This window comes from Plectropomus leopardus, chromosome 14 (genome assembly GCF_008729295.1).
Source record: "Plectropomus leopardus isolate mb chromosome 14, YSFRI_Pleo_2.0, whole genome shotgun sequence".
Taxonomy (NCBI): domain Eukaryota; kingdom Metazoa; phylum Chordata; class Actinopteri; order Perciformes; family Serranidae; genus Plectropomus; species Plectropomus leopardus.
Genome location: NC_056476.1, coordinates 11,299,298 through 11,319,816, shown reverse-complemented (window position 1 = coordinate 11,319,816; position 20,519 = coordinate 11,299,298). Strand labels below are relative to the sequence as shown.

General features: G+C 37.0%; 1 protein-coding gene across 1 annotated transcript; it reads left to right on the top strand.

The window, feature by feature from the left end:
* Positions 1-1,721: 1,721 nt before the first annotated feature.
* LOC121953970 (phospholipase B1, membrane-associated-like) lies at positions 1,722-19,808 on the top strand. The gene is made up of 43 exons (XM_042501258.1): positions 1,722-1,793; positions 2,736-2,782; positions 2,891-2,954; positions 3,063-3,126; positions 3,263-3,297; positions 4,399-4,465; positions 4,571-4,619; positions 5,805-5,870; positions 5,957-6,022; positions 6,111-6,166; positions 6,330-6,399; positions 6,488-6,595; positions 6,729-6,782; positions 7,209-7,277; positions 7,436-7,522; positions 8,222-8,282; positions 8,370-8,428; positions 8,722-8,795; positions 8,919-8,962; positions 9,610-9,718; positions 9,825-9,876; positions 9,983-10,063; positions 11,195-11,260; positions 11,362-11,462; positions 11,541-11,622; positions 12,765-12,869; positions 12,960-13,055; positions 13,164-13,235; positions 13,333-13,410; positions 13,540-13,600; positions 14,149-14,207; positions 14,840-14,907; positions 15,001-15,044; positions 15,164-15,263; positions 15,355-15,406; positions 15,511-15,591; positions 16,450-16,515; positions 16,743-16,837; positions 17,065-17,146; positions 18,129-18,233; positions 18,362-18,457; positions 18,579-18,653; positions 19,283-19,808. Exons 1-43 carry the CDS (start codon positions 1,733-1,735, stop codon positions 19,619-19,621), a joined length of 3,366 nt encoding a protein of 1,121 aa, XP_042357192.1. The 5' UTR covers positions 1,722-1,732; the 3' UTR covers positions 19,622-19,808.
* The last annotated feature ends 711 nt before the right edge of the window (positions 19,809-20,519 follow it).

Below are 20,519 nucleotides of genomic sequence, written 5' to 3'. Positions count from 1 at the left end.
GAGGAAAATAAGTATTTCTGATTTTGTTCTTTTGTTTAAAATACCATCAGTAAAAATACCTTCAACACTGGACACTTGTTAACATTATTAGAAACACCTGTGCTTGACAAGTCCAAGTCTGCTGTGAAAAAAGCCCCCAGAATTAACAAAATATCTCCAGTAAGTATGGGCTGTATCCTGCCAGGAAAGACATGAAAACTTTGGTTGTAGTTTTAGCAACCGGGATATTTTTCTCCATAAATTGATTTTGATGCAACATTTCCCAGCATTATAAAAATGTTCTGCTGCTTGATGGGAATCTGATAACTTTACAACATCAAGATAGCATGTTTTGCTCTCTCTTGACTCCAAGGGTCAGACTATCTGCGAAGCAGATCTAAGGACAAACTCGTAAAGTATTTAGCAATCTAATCCTATCTCATCACATCTCCAAAACCGAACCCATCCAGCTTCACTGAATTGCTGGTTGTTAACAATTATATAACTCCAGGTGAAATTTATGAAATACCAGAGAATTGCATTTATCATCACAGTTTACAAAGTGTCCTATGATGACTGGCAGTTAAAGAGCAACATCTTTAATGCAGATAAACGTTATCCTTGTGATTTGCTGTTATGTCAATATTAATAATGTTGTACTTCCTGTCCATGAACCAAGATTGTAAACTGTGATAGAGGCAGGAGATTTTCTGTATGGTTGTTTGAGCTTTTACACCCAAATGAGTTTTATTATGAACCAGAAATGTATTCACTTGCCTGGAAAATCACTCCGGTTACTATCATTGTGTCCACAAACTTTTCCTGTTTCTTAAAATGATGGTGTGTGTGTGTGTTACAGTGTATGTGTTTATGTGACCAACATACAATTGTCTAAATTAAACAACAAACAAACAAAAAAAAAACCAGCTAAGCAAAAAATAGGAAAACTGAAAATTTTGTGAAGTAACATCTCATTAGGTACCATTTATATAATACTTTCAATAAATGTTTTTTTATAAAATCACATTTGATCACGATTTATTTTGGATATTAGGATAAACTCTCCAATAAATAAAATATAGAAACTAAAATATAATAGTTGTGAGCTTCGTAAAGGATTGTGTCTTTTCTCTCCATTAAACATGAGATTTATGATGATTTATTACCAAATAGGTTTTCTTCTACAAGGAGTTCGCTTTAGTTTTTGGTGCATACATTAAACATGCGATGAACATATTAAGAGGAATTAAAATAAGGAAAAATACTGCAACACTCAAGAACTTAAATATTAGATTAAAAATAAATACTTTAAAACATTCAAAGATAACCATATAAAGTACAAAAGTGTAACAAATCTGTCCAATGTAACTGTTTCACAGTAATCTGTGCAGTTTTTTTGCAGGATATTCAAAAATAAAAAGCAGATTTTTGGATTGGTTGTGATTGGGTGACTTGGTGAGAGCCATAAACAAGGTATGGCTTGTAATGTGGTTGATTGTTATCCAGATAAACTGATAAGAGGAAGATATGACTGAGAATAAAAGCGTGAATCAGCGTTTGTCTTTTCAGGCAAGAAGTGGTTTCTTTCCTCTCTAAAACTTTGCCCTCCTGGGAACTCTCTTTCTTCTCCACTCCCTTTACAGGTACAGTGTACTTTTACACTCAGTCATTCTTTCTCTGAGGCTGAGGGGAGAAAAGAGGAGGGCATTACACAAACCCTCAGTGTGGAAGACACTCAGTATCTCACCACATCATGACTGCATCTGCACTCCTGTTTCTGGCGGCCCTTGTTGGATCCTGCGCTCAGTTTACCGGTAAAGTACAGGACGTGATTTTATTCATAGTTTGACAAAGTTTGTTCCCTGAATTATTTGTGCATCCAGGACCTATGAGTGAAAGGATGGTCGTGTGATGAGCTCAGAATGATTTTGGTAACTAATTAGCCAGTCTGATTTTTGTGAAGGATAAGTTGTGGTCATGTTTACACTGTTGTTGTCACTGATGCATGTTGTACTTAGGTTATCAATAGTATAAATACCACATGTTTAAATGATTTGTTCTTTGTTACTTTTGCATTCAATAGTATCAAAAGTAGCGGAGCTGTTAAAAAAATAGATTTATTATCAGACCTTTAACCCAAGGCATTAATTTCAAATGCATTGTTATACATTTAGTAACTTTTTCTGCACCAGCACTGTGTCCAGGTAAAGAAAAAAAAGGGAAAAAAATCAAACATTGTTTGCCCTGGACTTTTAAGAGAGGTACATAAAGTATTGCTTTTATATACTAACATAGTATCAAAGTGTACAAATCTGAGAAAAGACTAAATTGTACACTTATTTAGCACTCACAGGCCATTTGCCACAGTGTGGATGTTATCTACAAGCTACCTGTTGCTGTACTTGTGTATTACAGTGTGAGCTTTGTATAGAGGAGAGTATGAAGACAAGTTGACAGTATTTCTCTTAATTACAAATACGGTATATATTTTTTCATTCAATTAATATGTCAGCAGTAAACGGGACATTGTGCGGGAGTTTCTCTGTTTGTCTTGAGATTACTCCCTCCTCTGACGCACCTGTCACACGTTCAGTTGCGCAGAGATTTTCTCCAGATATTTTACTGTTCAAACAAGCTGTTGTGAAAAAAGATACTTTTTTTTCAGTCATACCTGTTCACTTTTTAAACTTACCTCTTTGAGATAATTTCAGTATCTTTAAAATGTATTCAAATCTTTTTTTTAATGTCACATTTAGATGCTGTCAGCTTTAATGTACGGAAAAATGAACTATCAACAGAGGAGGTAAAGTATGCAATATATACATGTATTAATAATGTACTCTATTTACTGGTTTTATACTCCGATATTGTGTCAGTAACAATATAAAGAAATTGTTTTTCTGTGCTACAGACAGAAAGTTACATGTCAATACTCTGCTCACCAACACCTGCCCCCTCATCCCCATCTTCATCAGGTACTGCACTCATCATCATCGTCTATGACGATATTAATCTGACTTGTGTCATTTATTGATGTACCACGACATTGCTTACTTAATTTCCTCGTGCTCTCTCTCCATCAGTTCATACTCTCAGACCTGATGATATCTCAGCTGTTTATTTTTTGGGAATTCCTCTCTCACAGAGGTAAAAAGCCACAAATGCAGTGCAAATATACTCCAATAATACTTTAGTAATACACAAATGTGTCTTCCTGAGCTGCTTCAATGTGGAAGATAAACCTTTATCACCTCTCGCTGTCTCTGTCTGTCTTCATCATTAGGAATGAAGCATCCAGAGTGGTCAATAGAGTAGCTGGTAAGTCTATAAACTGACATCCCTATCCCTTTATACAGAAGTGTAATGCATTTACCAGAGAAAAAAAATCTGCTGTTTTTTGCTGAATTTACAGGATCGTTATCTCAGATTTCTAACAAAAGTTATCATGGAGAAAAATATCCTATTGTTTTTCTTAATCAATTAAAAAAAAAGAATTCAAAAGATTATAATCTTGTTTTTTTTCCAAAGAAAACTTTTCTCATAATTCTGAGATGGTGGTGTTGTTAATTCAGAAAAGTGTGATTTATAAGGCTTTCATCTCGTTAACTCATTAGAATAAGATTTTTTTTCCACAAACACATTTCTTATAATTCTGAGATAATAATCTCGTTAATTCAGAAAAATGTGAAAATTTTAAGATTATTATATTGTTATTTTTTAAAAGAAAACTTTTCTATAATTCTCAGATAATAATCATGTCAATTCAGAAAAAAAATGATACAAGACCTTTATCTTGTTAATTCAGAAAAACAACAGCAGTTTTTTTTAAATGAAAACTTTTTATAATCTTGAGATAATGTTCTCATTTATCCAGAAAAAGGGAAGTCATTATGTTTCCGTAACCTCCTCATCATTGAATGTTTCTTCAAGTAGAAAGGAGGAGGTGTATAATAATCTAAAATATCTGGATTCTGGTGTTGGTTTTGAACATAATTCCTACTGTATTCTGTCTAAGGACAATGATCATTTGAATACATCATACACAACTTTTTCCAGACATCATACATAACTTTTTCCAGACAATTATCAGCACTTTTATTGTGTCAAAATTACCTTTGATGTTTCAGACTTAGTTCAGTTCAAGGTCGCAGTCAGGACCATGTCACATTGTCAGATAGAGAGCGCACTTTGAAGAAAAGCTCTTAGAACAACAATCTTATTGTTTTCTAAAGTTTATCTCTGAGGGTAAAACATGGGGCCATAAACACAGGTTATCGATCATGTCTGAAGCTTTCACTGGCTTCCTTTTTCACAACAGCAGTTACCACATAATGTATATAATCTACTGTCTGACTGTATTATAATGAATTGAACATACTGTTAATTAATTCTATACAATTGCGTCTGTGTGTTGAATAGAGTTGCTGTCCATGTTCAACCCTGACGTGATCAGTCAACATGTGGATCAGCCGTCGTTGCAGCCCAGGTAACACACACATGCACATGACACACACGTGCAGTCACACACAGTAATACTGTTTAATGATATTACTGCAGGTGTGTTACATGTGAGTGTGTTTGTGTGTTGCAGAAGCTTGTTGGAAGAAGCTGAGGCCTTGTCTCTCTCCCTTGCACATCAGGTACACATTAACCCTCTCAAACCAGTGTTAACTACAGTGAACAAAACTCTGATTGTCAGAGTGTAAAACCTGTTTCCTATATTTAAGATAAACTCCTCCATAAAACCACAACTTTTACCATTACATTTTCGTACCAACTAAACAAACAAAATAAAATGAGTTAATAAGTGAGCAGCGGAGGTGCTGGTAGGCGGACGTTTTGCCTTTAGACAGAGCCAGGCTCGCTGTTTCCCCTTCTGTCATTAAGCTAAACTAAGATAACTGACTTCCCAAATGTCCAATTGCTCATTCATCGCCTTTAAATGGACAGTTCACCATAAAAATCAAAACTACATATTTTCCTCCTATCTGTAGTGCTGTTTCAATCTACATTGTTTGGTGTGAACTGTCGAGTGTTCAAGATATCGGCCATAGAGATGTCTGAATTCTTTTGAATATAATGGAAGTAGATGGCACTTCACATCATGTTCGACCTATTTTCTTTCTACCAGACTATACATATCACTGCGCAGAAGGAAGTGTGCATCTACTCATGGATGAGAGGCTCGTGCTCGTGACAGCGTGAGATGTAATCAATTATGGCGTCCTCCTCGGCTGAGCTGTAATGTTAACTAGCTCAGTGGTTCTAAGTGAGCTAACACTTAATGAAAGCTTCCCTCTACGCAGTGATAAAGTTTGCAGGTATAATTTGGTGAAAAAAAAAGTTCCTACATGAAACTGCTCACAATATAAGTGAACGCAGGTGAGTGACTATCACATTCTGAGACTATAATCTTACTGAATGTGGTCAATGCCTCATGCGACAGACACAAAAAGCTAGCTTGCTAATAAATACCACAAAATATGATGTTATTGGTACATTTTCCATTTTCTTACATTCCATGCCTGTCGCCTGATTCACTGCAAGCCAGGCAGCATCTTTCACTTCAGACACTTTGTGTTTTTCATGGCAAATATCAGCTGGTCAAACATGGCAACAATTGATGTCTTCATCATGTATATTTTTCATTATTGGTCGAGGCTGCATTGGTTCAGCTCAACGCGATGTGAAGATCGGATTTGCTTTGCAACAGGAAGCAAATGTTTTGTTCAGCCCTCTGCTATGAATGGAAGTGAACAGAAGACGAATATTGAACGGTGTTAATTTTGCTCATGTGACATATCCCACTTTTTATATCATTACAGGTGACAGACTGGAAGTTTGTGCTGCTGTTTGTCTCAGCAGATTCATTTTGTGCCTGCTCACCACATGTAAGATTCCCCACAACAACAAAATCATGTTGAATGTAGCAGCTAGAGCTAATTAAAGATATTAACAATGTTTCTTTGTGCTTCAGGTTGCTGCAGATGTTAAAGCTGTTGTGCAGGAAGTGGAAGCAACTCTACAGTTGTTGCAGAATAAGGTAATGTAGGCTACTTTTTTGTTGAGTACTTTTTTTTCCATTACCAGATAGAATGTAAAAAACTAATGTGCTGGTTGTATGTTTACAGTTGCATCAGACTTTGGTTCACGTTGTAGTGTGGAGTACAAATCATCAGCAGGACAAGTGAGTGTTTTTGTTATCTAAAAAAAAACTTGCACAAGTTGTTTTTACTCACTGATTTTGACATGAAATAAACCCTTTTTGTTTGGCATGTGTGTAGTCTATTGTATTGTAATCCTGTTAATTGTCATGTGGCAGTGATGTGCTTGCTGCTTACTTCCTGCAGGTGTGAGTGTATGAGAGATGAAAGCATAAACTGGAGACTACAGCAAGCAACTCTTCTGAAAACACTGCAGGTAAAAAAACTACATAAATAATACTTTGTGCAAATCTGAATCATATTAAGCTCCTTCCTTGACAAACATCTATTTTTCTTATTTTCAGGACTCGCTAAGTGAGGTCCTGGAAAATCCAAAGTGGCGCAGTAAAAAGGCAGACTTCACTGCTCTGCTGCAGTCTGCACCACTTATCCTTGAAGGCATCGCTGATTCTGTAAGTAAAGAAAAGCTATTTTCTGACGACAGTTGTAAATGTAAATTATACAGCCTTCCTTCCGGTAACAATGCATGAAAGACCCTTGAAATGGCTAATGTGTAACTAGCATGTATCGTGTGTTTCCTTGTAGGAGAACACAGGGTCTGACCTTAACGAATTAGCAGTTCAGCTTTGGACAAACCTGGTAAGTTATTATTAATTTAAGCCCCTACATAACAATTACAGTGTACTGTATATACAATTAAGCTGTCTGACAAACCTTAACCATTGATCTATATGTTCTTCTAACACTGAAATTGACCCTGCGTGTGTCTTTGTTGTAAAATGAGCCAACAGTGAAGTCACCATAATCTCTCATAGCAAAACTGAGATGGAACAGTGATTACAGTGACAGTTTATTACTTTGTCAAGTACTGTGATAAGAGATGTAAAGATTAACTTGATGAGATTATCCCACAGGATGACTTTCTCCATCTTTGTCACTCTACATGTATGTGCAGATACAAGAATTGTGCAATCAGTACTGTTTGACACTGCATTGTCATTGGCTGCACTGAATGGCCCTACTTAAATCTAAAACCCTAACTAATCACAACTTATCCTCCTTCAGCTTCAGCCATCGACGGGCCACGCAGAGGTCATGGACACCAGTGTCATTGCTATTCCTTGCCCTACCCAGGTGAGGCACGCCATCCCATAACACTTCCACAGACAAATGCTTCATAAAATTATGTAATTTGTTGCAGCAGCTTTCACTATGCAAGATATAATCAATATCAAGATTTTAAATCTGATACTGAGGTTAAGACCACAAATTATTTTCCAATCTCATCCTAGGAACGCCCTTTCCTACGGACGCAGAAAAATTCTCCCACTGAAACGGAGGGCAAAGTTTACAGCAAAACCTCGACACTAATGGATCCTGTAAGTCTTTCATCTCAGCTTCACAACTACAGTGAAGAATGACAGCATGTAAAGTTCAAGCATGGAGGATTCAGGGGGCCATATTGGCACAAATGAAATAAAACATAATGAGTGTGTTTTCTGCTGTAAGCACATTGGTCATGTGATTTTAGGTTTTTAGAAACATGGGATATGCACAAATTTGGGTGCATTCATGTTTCGTAGGCAAATGTACAAACTTTTAGTGAGAACAGCATAGTTTATCTACAAAGGAAGTGGGTCCTCGTCCATGTCCCCCATGTTGCACTACCATGTTTCTATACTAACCAAGAATGGACAAACTAAGCAAACTTCAGATAGGCCTTTTTTCGTTTACGCATTATCGCATTTTCATGTCAGCCACCGTAGATAGAGGCCCTTCACAACAATCAGTCTAAAAAAAATACAGATTTTAAGAAAAATGTTAAACTGCTTTATTTAATGTTTTTAGCTGTTTTAATCACCAGGTCCATTTGTTTTTGACGAAGAGACCTCTGCAGATAATTCAACTCCCAGTAAAAATCTCCTGAACAATGAGTACTTAAGGAGTTCTTACCAGGAGAAGTGTCAGCTGGTTGCAATCAACAATCCCCACTGCTAGATGCGACTAAATCCCCCTAAATCTTACACACTGTTGTTGTTGTTGTTAAAACCTATTTGAGAGTACTCTATTTTTTTCAGGTTATGGGCACTGACATACCTTGCACAGACCGCAGTCCATCTCTCACTACACCCACTTCAGGTAAAAAATTTTATTTTAAAGAGTAGCTATTTTGCGAATAAATTTGGGGAAATGTAGTTCAATCCAACCACTTTATTCCCTGTGTAGTTCATAAACTCAGACCTGGAGATATCAAGGTGGTGGCAGCTTTGGGCGACTCTCTGACAGTAAGTCAGTTTCGAGACAGTTTTCATTCTTCTACTTTTTTTTTGTTTTCTTGATATAGTCCAAATTTACATCTAAAAACACACTTAAAAACCAATAAGCATGAATATAGATCAAAAATAGATGTACAGCATATATAAAAACAGGAGGATATGGAGCTACTGTGTGTAAAAAAATTGGGATCACATTTGAACTTCAATACTGAAAGGTTACTTGCACAGTGACTTGTGACCCCCAGTTCTGCTTCGATAAATATTTCCTCTGGTCTTTTGATCTCACATCTGATGTTTTTCAGGCAGCCAATGGTGTGGGCGCAAAGAAAGACAACCTTCTGTTAGTGATTAATGAGTACAGAGGACTGTCATGGAGGTGAGATAAGCTAAAGTGCACCTTTGTTGGAAATTTGATAGTGTGGGAAAATACTTCAGCAGTTCATTTGGTCATTTTTGTGGGGTTCGTTTGAAACTAACGAGCTGTTTCTTCAATTTTCAGCATTGGCGGTGATGAAAACATTACTACTGTTACCACTCTGCCAAGTATGTTTGTCTCTTGTTTATTAATTTTTTAATCGTAGTAGCATTGCAGAGGATTAAATGGCATGAAAATTCTTATTTAAGTTTTATCTCATCAAATATCAGATGATTGGCTTATAGTAGCGTTGTGCTTGATAATGTCTATAATTATGGTATCTTATCATGATCATTATTGGCCTCACTGTTCACTGGACCAAATTTATATGTCAGATAGTGAGCTGAATCAAGACTATATTTTCAGATGTCTTTGATTATTGATATAAAGATGCCTCATCTTTAATAGGTGCTAAAACTTGAAATAAAATTCACAAATTCATTCCAAGCTGTAAATTACTTGAGTAAATAATACTACAGAAATGCAATAAATCACAAAGTGATGTGATAAATTTAACTGGTTTGACAAAAAAAGTCTTGGTTTGTTTGTAAAGTTGAAGTTCACTTTACTTCAAATATTTGTTCGTTGCTTCATTAATGCTCTTAATAGAGCTCCTGTCAGATTTTATTAGATTGAACTTTCATGCTCAGTTTTAGACTGATTGTCCCAGTATTATACTGCTTTAAGGATCGTACTGCAAAATACAGAATGTGCACAATCATGTGCATCAATTTCAATTTTAGCTTTTCTTATTCTCTGTGTGTCTGGTCTGCAGACATCCTGAAGGAGTTTAACTCCAACGTCACCGGTTTCTCAGAGGGGGTCGGTAACCAGAACACTCCTAAAGCTTTCCTCAATCAGGCTGTGGCAGGAGCCAAGACTGGGTGAGCCATCATTTTAGTATTACTATTAGTTTTTACTCTTACTCACTTTTGGATATTTACGTTACTCCAGAGCAAAAGCTTCACCATCAAATCTTTCTATTTTCAGTGACATGGTACGACAGGTGCGCGTCCTAGTAGACAAAATGAAAAGTGATCCGGTAAGGCAAACGACAGTAGAAACACATGCAGACATGATCTCATGTAACCTTTGTCTCATTTTCATGTTCACAATTACCAAATTAAGAGAACTTATCTGCTTAACAGCGCATTGATTTCCATAACGACTGGAAAGTGATAACCATGTTCATCGGGGGCAATGATATATGTGACTTCTGCACAGACAGCGTGAGTACTAATTACTGTCTTTTAATCTAAATTTTTCCAGTCATTTCTTATTTTACACTCTGGCATTATGCTTTACTTATTTTCATTTAATTGTTAAACTGTTTTTCATTATATACAAAAACACAGATTTAGGATCTGTTGACATTTCAAATAATATTGTTCAAAATCTTCTTTATAATTTCCTTGTCAGATTGAAAGCCACAATCATCCAAAACATTGTGAGCAATTTGTTTTATGGCAGCAACTGACAGTTACGATCTTTTGTTTTGTCAATAAAATGGGAGAAAATACAAAACAATGTTCATCATTGTTTTGTATGTTCAATGTTCATTTCCCGGAGCTGAAAATGACATATTCAAATTGCTTGTTTGGACCTATCATCAGTCAAAAACTATTGTAAAAGACTAAGAAAAAACAACAAATCTTAAAGGAATACTTACACCCCCAGATGAGCAATTGTGTATAACTGACTCACCCCATGTTGTGTTTAATTCCTGAAGAAAACGTTGTTGTTATATGCCTCCATGGTGAGTGAAGAATCCAACAACAAATTCTTGATGAACTGAAGTTAGCATTTAACAACGGCAAAATTATTTCAAAACATCCATTTACAAACTCCCACACAACTCGTGCAGTATGATCCAAGTCGCATTTATCCAGTCATAAGCTCAGTACTTCCCAAACACAGTCCTTTCTGACTTGACACTTAACGGAAAGTGAAACTTATATATACTCTCTTCAAAGCCAGACTCCACTGTCAAAAACGTGAAGTAATTTTACCACGCAGAAAACGGCAGCTGCTGGTCTACTGCTGCCTCGATCCTTAAGTTATTTGTGTTATTGTTTGACTCAAACTTACCTTTTAGAACACCAAAGTCAAACAACATCACAAACAAACCAAGTGATCGAGGCAGCAGTAGACCAGCAACTCCCGTGTTAAGTGAGGTAAAGTAGCTTTTTTGTCAATAGAGTCTGGCTCTGAAGAGAGCCGTCTGTTTGGAAAGCTCTGACCAAAGGACTGGATAAATGAGACTTGCCAACACATTTTGGCCAGTGAAGAATTCTTTTAAATAGTTGCTTGTGCATGCACAGGCTCAGTTTTAATGCTATGGGTCTTGTGCACTTCCACAGGTTTATTTCTCACCCAGGAATGTGGTCGATCGTATCCGCCAAGCTCTGGACATACTCCACAGTGAGGTATGTCTTCATCCTCCTGCACAAAGATACAACCTCACTGCATGTTACCAAGTTCAAAGTCACAATTCAAACGTACAAACTTTATGTTTTGCATCACCCAGGTGCCTCGTGCCATTGTCAATCTGATAGAGCTGTTAAACATTGTACCCCTGCGTGATCTGCACAAAGATAGCAGTCTGGGCTGTCCCACCTGGTTTGTAAGGTCAGTGATTTTTCAGTTGTGTAAAACAAAAGAAACTGATCAAGTCATTATTTAACAGTTTTGATGTTTGTGTTTCAGTTTAGTTTGCCCCTGCATACTGAAGCCTAAAGAGGGGTCCGCTGAACTCCAAAGGGTCAATGACTTCAATAGAGCCTATCAGGTACAAGACTAAAAGATGCTGAAAGGAATACACTGAGTTTTTTTTTTTTTTCAGTCTTTTCAAGTAATTTTCAAATTTAGTGTTGCTACAACCAGATTCTCAAGTCTTATTTTGACTTGGAGAATGTAATTTTAACACTTAAAATTCAATTGAACCCCCTTTTTAAAGGCTTAGTCATCACTATCATTATAGGTTAGTGTGTTTGCAAGAATGTGGCAATACGATTTGTATCATGAAGCAAGGGTTATGGTTCAGTATGTTGTGATGCTGTAAGCAACACACCACCATATTAATAAAATCTGAGTAAAAAAAAGTTCACTTTTGTATTAAATCAGAATAATGAGATCTGCGTTTGCATTTATCACAGTCCCTGTTACATGCTAGAAATATTTTGTTATATTGTCAGTAAAATTCCTGAAGATAGCTTAAAACACTGCATTCAAGGATTTGGGGGTTTGAACCAATAGTTGAAAAAACTCTTCATTAACCTGTTCAAACCAGAGGAAATTGCCTTGATTTCTTGCAAAATACTGGCTTACAAGACTTAAGAGTTACAAAAACATTACCTGAATGTTAGCAAAAAAAGAAAAAGGAAATGCTTTTTTTTTTAAATGACAAAGTAATTTATATAAAGATAACATACTACTACTGTTACTACTACTACTACTACTAATAATAATAGTAATAGCAATTAATTAGCAGTTATCTGGACATTTTTCCCAATTTGTTTTTATTATTGTTAACCTTCAAATTTTTAATCATTTTAAAAAATAATTTCTGCATGTCTCTTTGAACTAATTTTTAGGTAATTTTATTGTCACCTTTTCCTAATTTCTAGCAGTTTGTGGGACATGTCCTCCCATGTTGCTCCTTGCCTTTTTAGTTCTGTTTCCAAAAGAAATCAAATAAATTTTGCTCAGGTTTAAATGCATATGAAAGGTGTCTGAATGCAGCACAAGAAAACTGATGTCAGGTTTCAAAGGGTAAAAAATCAACATTGTTTTTTAGAATTGATACAGTATCACAAAACATAATATTGCAATACTCAAGTGAATCCATATTTTCTCACACCTTAATCATCATGACATTGTCAACTCAAAATATCTGTCTCTCATCTTCTGTCTGTTTGTTTTTCCATTCAGCATAATATGAGAAAGTTGATTGACTCTGGGCGGTACGACACACACCACAACTTCACTGTGGTGCTGCAGCCCTTCCTCAGAGAGGTTTTCCTTCCCAAGTTGGAGGTAACCCACCTGGAACATTAAATATACCTAATATTTTTCATCAACTGTTTTTTTTATCATTTCGTAAAATTCTTCCCTTCTCTTTGAAAGGACGGCCGACCTGATCGCTCATATTTTTCACCCGACTGTTTTCATCTTAGCCAGAAAGCTCACACTCTCATGGCTCAGGCTCTTTGGAACAACATGGTAGGATTTGTTTTATTAGAAGACATTTTCATACATTTGCTATTACATGTGTTTTTTATGTCTCTTACAGTTATCGAAAATATTTTACTGACTTTCACAATTTCTTAGTTAGAGCCAGTGGGCAACAAGACTTTTACTCAAGACTTCTCTGTTGGCATTGATCTGAAGTGCCCCACTGAGGTGACTGAGTCCAGCAAGTTATCAGAAACTATACACTACATGCTGCTGTTTTAATCATATTTGTGTGGTAATGTGTTTTTGGTGATTTCTTTATCAGGCCAACCCATATTTTAGGACTGCTCACAACAGCAACTATACCTTCCCAGGCCCTCCACCCACTCCTCCTCCTGTTACAGTAGGTTATAGTTTCTGTCTTTAATACGCAACTTAATGACCTTGATTTATTATTTATGCATTATTAGTTATTCTATAATCGTAAGCGTGTAACTATAAATCCCTAAAATATTTCCCTGTCATTATGTAGAACTGGGGCAGTGACTTTTCCTGTCTTAACACAGCTCCATCCAACTCCGTGCCCACTTCAGGTAAGCGTTCAAGACATTGCAAAGGTATTACAGAGGGATGCATGATAATATTAGTGTCTCACTGGTATCAGCAGATAAAGGCTTCAACATAAACTATCGGCATTGAATTAAAAAGAGCATTTCTGCTGATTTGACAGGCCTATAAAATGACGTTTTAATCGTGCAATTTAAATTAGTCAAAATAGTGCAAGTTTTCCCCAGTTTTGGATTGTCATCACTTAAAATGTTGCATAAAAGATAAATATGGCATTCTTTACATGTTATCTAAATCGAAATAGTTTTCATAGTTTGCCCAGTGATTGTGTACATTTTGGAAAAGAGTTGTTTTTTATATCCACATTTGCCAGTTGGCCATCACAACAAGAGAAGGAGGAGAAACTTGATGATCTCTGCAATGAGATGGAAAAAATGTGCATATATTGACATCGTAAACTGGCCAAAATTAGTTAGAAATATCAGCCTATCAGAAATCTGCAAAAAAATCAGTGTTCATAGTACTGCCTAAAGGGAAACAGAGGGGTTAGATGTTCATGGTGATCTGTTGTTAGCTCACAGGTTACGACCAGCAGACATCAAAGTGATAGCTGCTGTTGGAGATTCTTTAACGGTAAGTTTGTACACAAGAACATGACAAAGTATTTTGTTAGTTTTGCGTGATAAAAAGATGTTATTAACTCAAGGCCCACTTAATGGATTTTTCCTCATCCTTTTGGTTCCATCTCCCAGTCTTGACTTGATATACTTTTCTCTATTCTCTATATGATTTCTCCTTGTTTTATATGTTTTGACTCCCCTTTGATTCCTCCTATAAAGCACTTTTCTGTTTTAAAAAGCAGCAAATAAATTAAGTCTGCTTGCATTCTTGCTAATAGGTTAAAAACTAGATGTCAGAAAGTATAATATCCCTGTGCCCTGTAGACCTGTTCAATAATTCATCCATGATTATTACATTACCCAGCACTAATCATAAATGGTGGTACAAACGATGTAACAATTATATTTAGAAATCACTTGGTTATCACTGATACATCATCGCAGTTACTGCAGTTATATAATGCCAATTTTGTTATATATTTAGCAAGTGCTGTTATAGCATTTTCTTGTCATGTGTGTCATTTTGTACACAGCATCTCTGCAAAATCGTGTTGTCAGAATTTGCATATTTTATAGAGCATTATTACTGTAATGGGTCAGAGAGAGAAGTGATTGAGAAGTATAACCATTTTTTACTGTATGTAGGCCGGCTTTGGTGCAAAGGCAAATAATCTCCTGCAGCTAAGAACAGAGTACAGAGGAGTGGCATGGAGGTGAGTGACTTCACACAAAGTTTAAGCATAATGAATGTCTGTGTGTTGCATTGTGATCATTTTATTTATTTACTTTTTTGTTAAATTAAAAAGCATTGGAGGAGACAAAAATCTTGAGACTGTCACAACACTACCTAGTAAGTCCCAAGCCTTATCTGTCCTGTATGATGGACATTAATACCACTAGATGGCAGATTTGGACTGTAATAAAACTGTTTTCTCATGTGCAGTAATATCTCTACTTTCTTTTCATCAGATATCCTTAAGAAGTTCAATCCTAAAATCAAAGGATGGTCAAAGGGACAAGGGAAACGGCAGACTGGCTTCAACATGGCTGTATCAGGAGCTAAAATATCGTGAGTTTGAGCATTTCTTTGATCTATTGTGAGGTTCATTTCATGTGTTATTTTTTAAGCATCTTGTGCACTAATGAAAAATTTCGTGCAGAGGAATCCCAGGGCAGGTGCGACGCCTGATTGATACCATGAAGAATGACTCTGTGAGTTTTATGTCGCAATGATGTTGTTTTGTAACAAAATATAACGTGCAAGAAAAAATATCATCTTTGTTTCAACTCTGTTCTTATCCTTCTCACAAAAACAGAAAGTGGATTTTGAGAATGACTGGAAGCTGGTGACGATCTTCATCGGTGGCAACGACTTGTGTCAGTACTGCAATGACCGGGTGAGTTGAGCTTTAAGACATCGTCACAGGAAAAGCAAGATGAGCCAATGGATGGAGGACATTTTCAAAGCACTCCCCTCAGTTAAAAAAAACGTCCTGCCGTAGCACAGTGGTCAAACATTGCACGGTGTTGTGTAGAGCCGTCTCATGATATCACTGTCCAAATGGGACTACACACTGGAGCAGAATAATCAAGCTTTGTGAGCAGCCCTCCCCTAATTGTTTTATGGTGTCAGAGTAAGATGAGAGCAGACGTGGTTTCTTTTCAATGAGCACATTCTGTCACACAAAACACTCCCCTCCCCTCCTCTATCTGGGCCTCTGTCTGCATTAAACAAGCACACGAGGCACAGTGACAGGCCTTGTTCTCAACGAAGCATAAACAACATAGAGGTCAACCCAGACTCTCTTCATCCTGTCTCCTTCTTCTCTCTTTCTCATTTTGCCTCCATTTCCCTTTTTCTCTCCCTCTCTCTCTCTCTCCATTACTCCCCTCCCGCTCCACCGACACTGTAGTGTCTCTTTTTAATGTTTGTGCTTTGAAGCAGAATATCAAAGCACAGCATCAATTTAAGATGAGCTCTGAGACTGTGGTAGTGACAGCTTAGGGTTAGTTGTTGCTCGTACGCTCATACATGTTGCATGGCGTCGGCTCTTTTGGTTGACGAGCACTTTTTTATCTGTAAACTTGGCCAGTTTTTCAGTGAAATGTGCCTTAATTACTCTGCTCATCTATAGCTGCAAAAGAGAAGAGCTGTTAATGAAAGAAAGGCTTAAGAGTACATGTGATCATGTGCTGTATTAATAAAAAGTCTTGTGAATTGTAATTTTATTATTCCTTTGATCTAAAAATTGCAGGCCTCTTTGTCACCTCAGAACTACAGCCATCACATGATGACAAGCTTGGATATGCTATACAAGGAGGTAAAATATTGACGATATCTAACATTTATTAATTCAAAACCAACAAAAAATACAGTAATGAACTACAAAATAACTAAAAATGTTAAGTTTTCCCTCTACGATTAATTATGCACACATTTTCTTTCCTTTACTGCCCCTTAAACTATTATTATTTATAACCAAATAAATTCTGGATTTTACTCTGTGAAAGTTCATAAAGGTCATGTTTTCTGTCTGTCTGGCCGCAGCTTCCCAGGACGATTGTCAACGTCATGGAGATCCTCGAAATCGAAGGCCTTCGCAGGATAAAAAGGGATAGCCTCGGGTGCAATGTGTTACAAAAGTACGCCCATCGATCCAGTCAGTCCGAGGCTGATTGGTCCAGAGCATCAACAGCACTTTGCTTAATAATATTTATCCAATACCTAATCAATCCAGCGAAATAAATAAATAAATAAACATTTAGCTGTTAAAGGATACCTCCTCCCAGAATCAATGACAAATTAACAAATTAACTCAGTGATTTAACATTTAGAGAAGCAGCTGTTTATTTTCACCGTTGCTCCTCAGGTATGTCTGCCCGTGCTTCCTGCTACCATCAGAGGATTCCCCAGAGCTGGCTGAAGTGAAACGGATCAATCGGGAACATCAGGTTAGCAGATCAGAACTGTGAAGCCAAAATGTTTGACCAGCAAGGCAGTAATTACTATATATATACTCACATATGTATGCTTGGTTGTTGTTTTGTAAATCAGACGCTGATGGTGCAGCACCGCATTGAACCTTTTTATAAAGGCTTTTTTTCACACTAAGAATGTTTTGTGCTGGTCAGGGGGGACTTGACAGAAAAAAAAATACTTAAAAGATGGTACATTGATTTAAAAAAAAAAAAAACCCTGAGGACCACTGTTGTAGGAAACATCATCATGTACAATCATTAAACTCAGTAAATGAGCGTATTTCTTCTAAAGTAGAAGGAATGTCTGTCTGTTCCATTTTCGTGAACACAATATCTTAAAAACACATTGAGGGAATTTATTTAAATTTGGCACAAATGTCCACGTGGACTCAAAGCTGTTCTGATTTTTTTTGGTGGTCAAAGGTCAAAGGTTAAGATCAATGACCTTGCATCTGTCTCATTCCCCTGAACAAAATGTCAAAAGCACAACATGAGGAGATTTCTTTAAATTTGGCACAAATGTCCTCTGGGACTCAACGATGAACTGATTTGAATATTTGTTGGTCAAAGGTCAAGGTCACTTTGACCTAAAAAAAAAACTTTTCTGGCCATTACTCATTGCCATAACTCAGGAACAGGAGGGGAGACATTTGATCAGATACTGAATTGGTGACTCTAATCTCGGGTGTCCATCGTGAACCTGTGCTGATTGTATAGCTCTTCTGTGCTGCTGGGCTGAAGATGTGTGTGAAGCGTCCATGTTTCAGAATTTGTAGCTCCTTTGCAGGAACATCCATGATCTGAAGCATTGTCAGCTGTCATGGCTTCATATGACTCTGGACAGACATGGATGTAAACTGTAACTGCATCTTGACTGGTTCACAGAAGTATACAGCTGCAAGGCGGTAATTCCAGTTTTAACCAGGTAATTGAACTTTTGTGTTCTGTCTTTCAGACTGGGACAGAAAAATTGGTGTACGGAGGCCGCTATGACGGAAGAGAGGACTTTGCTGTGGTCACACAGCCCTTTTTTCAGAACACCATTGTTCCTTTGAATGTTGTAAGTCCTCCATGTGCTCCTGAGCCCCCACTGCACTCATATACAAACATTTACATTAGCCTTAGCACAGTACGTTCCCCTCGGAGTACATATTTCCTACTAACACTGGTGCATTATTTCATCTCCAGGACGGCAAACCGGATGACACCTACTTCTCTGAGGACTGTTTCCACTTCAGTGAGCGGGGACATGCTGAAATGGCTGCAGCTCTTTGGAATAACATGGTGAGTCTGCTGGCTAACTGTTTGACAGAGGTAGAGTTGTGGATATTACTTTATGAATGACCACGTCTCACTGTGATTGAGTCACGTGCTGAACGAAGATGCACTTTGTTTTTTTCTCTAGTTGGAGCCAGTGGGTAAAAAACAGACATACAACTATTTCTCAAATTCCAGAGACAGAATCAAGTGCCCCACTGAGGTAAGAAAGTTGCCACACATCTCACATGCTACTGCCGAACCACTAATTTATCTGTAAAATTTGTGCATAATTGCATTAAACCTTTGAAACCTGAGCAAACTGCTTTGTCTGTCAAAAACATGGAAAGAAAAAAAATTGCATGAAATGAGTAAAAAGTTACAAGAAAATAACCTAAAAATTCAGCACAAAAAAGGAAAGTTAAAAAAAACACATCTGAATTTCGATTTTATCTTTTAAATTCTTATTGTTATATATTTAAAAGTATGTAACATTGTTTAAAACTGTAATTATAAGAATCAGAAACATAGTTCTGGATTTTTTTTACCCTGCTTTTATTACAGTAATATCTAATCATCCCCCCCAAGCTAATTTTCAGGTACTTCCTGTGTCACCTTTTATTCATTTATTTATTTCTTGCTGAGTTGCTCATTATCTTTTCTCCCATGTTTTCGAGAGAAATCAAACCAGTTTTATTGTTTTTCAGAAGGTTAAATCCTTGTAAAAGGATTGAGCACAAGAAAACTGATTTCAATCCAGGTTTTAAGGGGTTAATGGTCTTTAAAGTTGGGCCATTGGCATTCATAAAAGTGGACGTGATTGATCAGAAGACCTTCTCTCTTGTGTTTCAGGAACATCCCTACATCTTCACAAATGTGAACAGCTTTCCCACTTCGACAACCACCAAAGCACCCACAACTCACAGCCCCTCACAACCTCTCAGCTCCACAGCACCCACAACTCACAGCACCGCTTCGACTCACAGCTCCACAGCACCCCCAGTTAGCATCACTACCCTGCCTCTCACCCCTGATTGCACGAACGATGTGCCAATATGGCTCGCTGCTTTGCTGGCTGTGATAGGTCTCCTGATTGGCTGGGCTGTCACCTGGCTCCTCCTCTCCTGCAGAGCCAAGAGGAACAAGCAGATGATGACGGCTGCAGTGGAGATGAAGGGCAGTGTGTTTTAAAGTGCTACTTACTGTATTTTTGCTTCAAAAGCATGTTGCAAAACGTAAATTGATTGCGGTGATAATAAGGCCGTTTTTCCACAGAAAGTCATGATAAGATAGCCCTGTCTGCCTTTGACAAGAGAGGTTAAGTATTGTCCTTGAACCACAGAAAATATCACACCAGTCTCCACTGAAGGAATGCAATAAATAAAACAACAGGATGCAACTCCGTTTTAAGTCCTGCATTCAAGCATCACTGGTGTAAAAAGTTCATTTAAATGTTGTAGCTGGTCTCATGACTGACTTCATGACACGATGCAGTCAACAACCACTACAAATCAAACAGCAGATTTCATGTGCAAAAGTAAGGACTGAAATTGCTGACTGCACATTTACTTATTATTGCTGTTATATTTAATTACATTAAAAGGGTCTAAGGATAGAGGGTGTCATATGCTGTACAGATTGTAAAGCCCCTTAAGGCAAATTTGTGATGTAAAAATAAATTTGACTTGAATTAAAATGAATTAAAGTTGTCTATAGGAGTACACTCTTGATGGATGTAAATATGAACATTGTGTAACTATTTTGTTCAATTATACATACTTGCAAAGATAATACAATTATTCTTTTTTTTTTTTACCTCAGTGCCATCGATTTTCCTCACTTGAAATAAAACAATTTGCAATCATTCATATAAAATGTGATCTAGTGTGATTTTTCAAGTGACATCCCGACATGTTGTAGCCTGCCTGTCCTGGAAATCTTCCCCATTACACCTTAATGGTATTTATTTAAGATACACAGGATATACAGAATATCACCATATCATAAATTACACAAACCACCCATGCAGAAAATATTCTGCTTGGATCACAGCACACATCAGCCTGCATGTATTACCATCATCATTACC

Excerpts from the sequence above, each read along its gene's own strand:
- LOC121953970 (XM_042501258.1), top strand. The coding sequence starts at position 1,733 with ATGACTGCATCTGCACTCCTGTTTCTGGCGGCCCTTGTTGGATCCTGC. Across the intron at positions 7,278-7,435 it reads CTATTCCTTGCCCTACCCAG|GAACGCCCTTTCCTACGGAC; the intron begins GTGAGGCACGCC and ends ATCTCATCCTAG. Across the intron at positions 14,908-15,000 it reads TACAGAGGAGTGGCATGGAG|CATTGGAGGAGACAAAAATC; the intron begins GTGAGTGACTTC and ends TAAATTAAAAAG.